Source organism: Oncorhynchus keta, chromosome 7 (genome assembly GCF_023373465.1).
Source record: "Oncorhynchus keta strain PuntledgeMale-10-30-2019 chromosome 7, Oket_V2, whole genome shotgun sequence".
Classification (NCBI taxonomy): Eukaryota; Metazoa; Chordata; class Actinopteri; order Salmoniformes; family Salmonidae; genus Oncorhynchus; species Oncorhynchus keta.
The window spans coordinates 30,896,088-30,898,819 of NC_068427.1; the positions used below are offsets into that span (position 1 = coordinate 30,896,088).

The 2,732-nt window shown below is 47.7% G+C and overlaps 1 protein-coding gene across 1 annotated transcript in view; it reads right to left on the reverse strand.

Moving 5' to 3' along the window:
- LOC118386511 (5-hydroxytryptamine receptor 2A-like) overlaps nt 1-2,403 on the reverse strand; it is a 24,675-nt gene extending 22,272 nt beyond the window's left edge. Inside the window, exon 1 of the mRNA XM_035774231.2 lies at nt 1,489-2,403. Coding sequence (XP_035630124.1) covers nt 1,489-1,966 — 478 coding nt within the window. The 5' untranslated portion in view covers nt 1,967-2,403. The remainder of the gene's footprint in view (nt 1-1,488) is intronic.
- Nucleotides 2,404-2,732: the final 329 nt, after the last annotated feature.

Sequence of the window (2,732 nt, forward strand, 5' to 3'; positions counted from 1 at the left end):
GTCCATCATCCAGGGGATTAGTTACACTTTTACCAAGGGAGCAATCTTCCTCTCATAAAGACAGTCTAAAGAGTGAAGGTCTGAGGATAAGGGGATTATATGAAACACATCTTCCCCTAGATCAACAGTTGTCAGAAGACGGCTGTATGTTCTCCATCTCATGATTTAAGCAAAACCAAGAAACTAGAGCTGTAGCTATGTTTCAATCCAATTGGCAACATATTTTCATCCAAATATTCAAAAATCTGCATAAAGAAATTATGTAATTTTCCAACTCGTGGTGTTTCCACCAAACTGACTTGTTGCAGATAAACATCAGTGCATGATGACGTGCTTTTTTGCTTAAGTTTTCATGTACCACATATAAATCTAATGTTCAATGTGTTTCCATCGCATTTTCAACTTTTGTCCCAAAAACTGTTGCCTTAAATAGCAACTGTGACTACTCTGGTCTTGGCACCTGCGTGCAAGCCAACAGCTCGCAGTTACAGTGCAGGTACTGTAGGCTCTGCGGGTAAGCTATTCTACATGAAAAGATTATGGATAAGAGCGAGAATGTTTTAATTTGTCAAAATGGCAGTCAAACATTGATCATCACGTCACCAGAAAAAGACACCCGTATGTCTGCATGCTGTGTCTGAGCCCGTATGTCCGCATGTTGTGTCTGAACCCGTATGTCTGCATGCTGTGTCTGAGCCCGTATGTCTCCATGCTGTGTCTGAGCACGTATGTCTGCATGCTGTGTCTGAGCCCGTATGTCTGCATGCTGTGTCTGAGCCCGTATGTCTCCATGTTGTGTCTGAGCCCGTATGTCTGCATGCTGTGTCTGAGCCCGTATGTCTGCATGCTGTGTCTGAACCCGTATGTCTGCATGCTGTGTCTGAGCCCGTATGTCTCCATGCTGTGTCTGAGCCCGTATGTCTGCATGCTGTGTCTGAGCCCGTATGTCTGCATGCTGTGTCTGAGCACGTATGTCTGCGTGTTGTGTCTGAGCCCGTATGTCTGCATGTGGTGTCTGAGCCTGTATGTCTGCATGCTGTGTCTGAGCCCGTATGTCTGCATGTTGTGTCTGAGCCCGTATGTCTGCATGCTGTGTCTGAGCCCGTTTGTCTCCATGCTGTGTCTGAGCCCGTATGTCTGCATGCTGTGTCTGAGCCCGTATGTCTGCATGCTTTGTCTGAGCCCGTATGTCTGCATGCTGTGTCTGAGCCCGTTTGTCTGCATGCTGTGTCTGAGCCCGTATGTCTGCATGCTGTGTCTGAGCCCGTATGTCTGCATGCTTTGTCTGAGCCCGTATGTCTCCATGCTGTGTCTGAGCCCGTATGTCTCCATGCTGTGTCTGAGCCCGTATGTCTGCATGTTGTGTCTGACCCCGTATGTCTGCATGCTTTGTCTGAGCCCATATGTCTGGAAGCCAAAGACACATTTCCATTGTTAATCAAACAATGGGACAATTACGTTTTTGAACTTGAGCTGGAACGCACTCACCATAGAGAATGGTGACCATGGAGACGGGCATGACCAGGATGCCCAGAAGCATGTCAGCGACGGCCAGCGACATCAGGAAATAGTTGGTGGCATTCTGGAGCTTCTTCTCCAGAGACACAGCCATGATAACCAGGATGTTACCCGTCACTGTAACGGCGATGACCGCCAGGATCAGCAACGCTGCCCAGTTCTTGTCCACTGCCGTCATCCCCGTTGCACACAGCGATGATGCCAGGATCCTCCCTTCTTCACTGTAACCCCTGACGCCATGAGTCCAGTTGCCTGACGGAAAGTAATTCACATCGGCGTCTTCATTCCTGTTACACCCGTTTGAAAAATTCCTGCCTCCATTTCCCAGAAGTCCCTCTGACCCAGGAAGCCAAGGTTCAGGGTTAAAGGGTGGAATAGTTACAGCTTTGACAGCAGACGAGATAAACTCTGATCCGTTCCCGTGCAGGTTCATTATGTCAGTTCCCATACACCTCCAGCACTTTACTTATAACAACACACTTACTCCTACAGGTCTCTTACAAGAGAGGAGCAATAGGGATGTGTCGGGTCCTTAAAAGTCTCCACATGGTCTCCATCATCGTGCTCAGAGCAACGTGTCAAAAAACGCCACAGAACAATAGAGGTCTATGACTTTCGCTCTGTTGCAAGTATCCCAAACCAGAAAGCAATTACCCTAAACTCTATTTCTCACATTCAATCCTTTTCTCAGGTCCACATTATCACCTGTTGATCAGAGGTTGAATCCATTTGGATTCAGGAAAGTAGAACCGTTAGAATGTGCTCAACTCTAGCACGCCAGTTTAGTGAGAAAGGTATCCACACTGTCAGATGGCACCGATTGCTCGGTTAAATCCTTACGTCATCTTAGCAATGGAGAAGATTAGACATGAGATGTGTGTGTGTGTGTGTGTGTGTGTGTGTCAGACAATCCTCAGGTGTCTTTGCTGCTCCTGCTAGGGTTTACAGCTGTGTGTGCTATGGAAATGATTCAGAAGCCTGATGAGTGACGACAGGTGTCACACACACTATCTCTCTCTCTTTCTCAGTCACACACACACATATACACACACACACACACACACACACACACACACACACACACACACACACACACACACACACACACACACACACACACACACACACACACACACACACACACACACACACACACACACACACTTCCAGCCAGGTCCGTCCTCTGAGCTGGGAGGGAGACGAGTTTTGCCAGA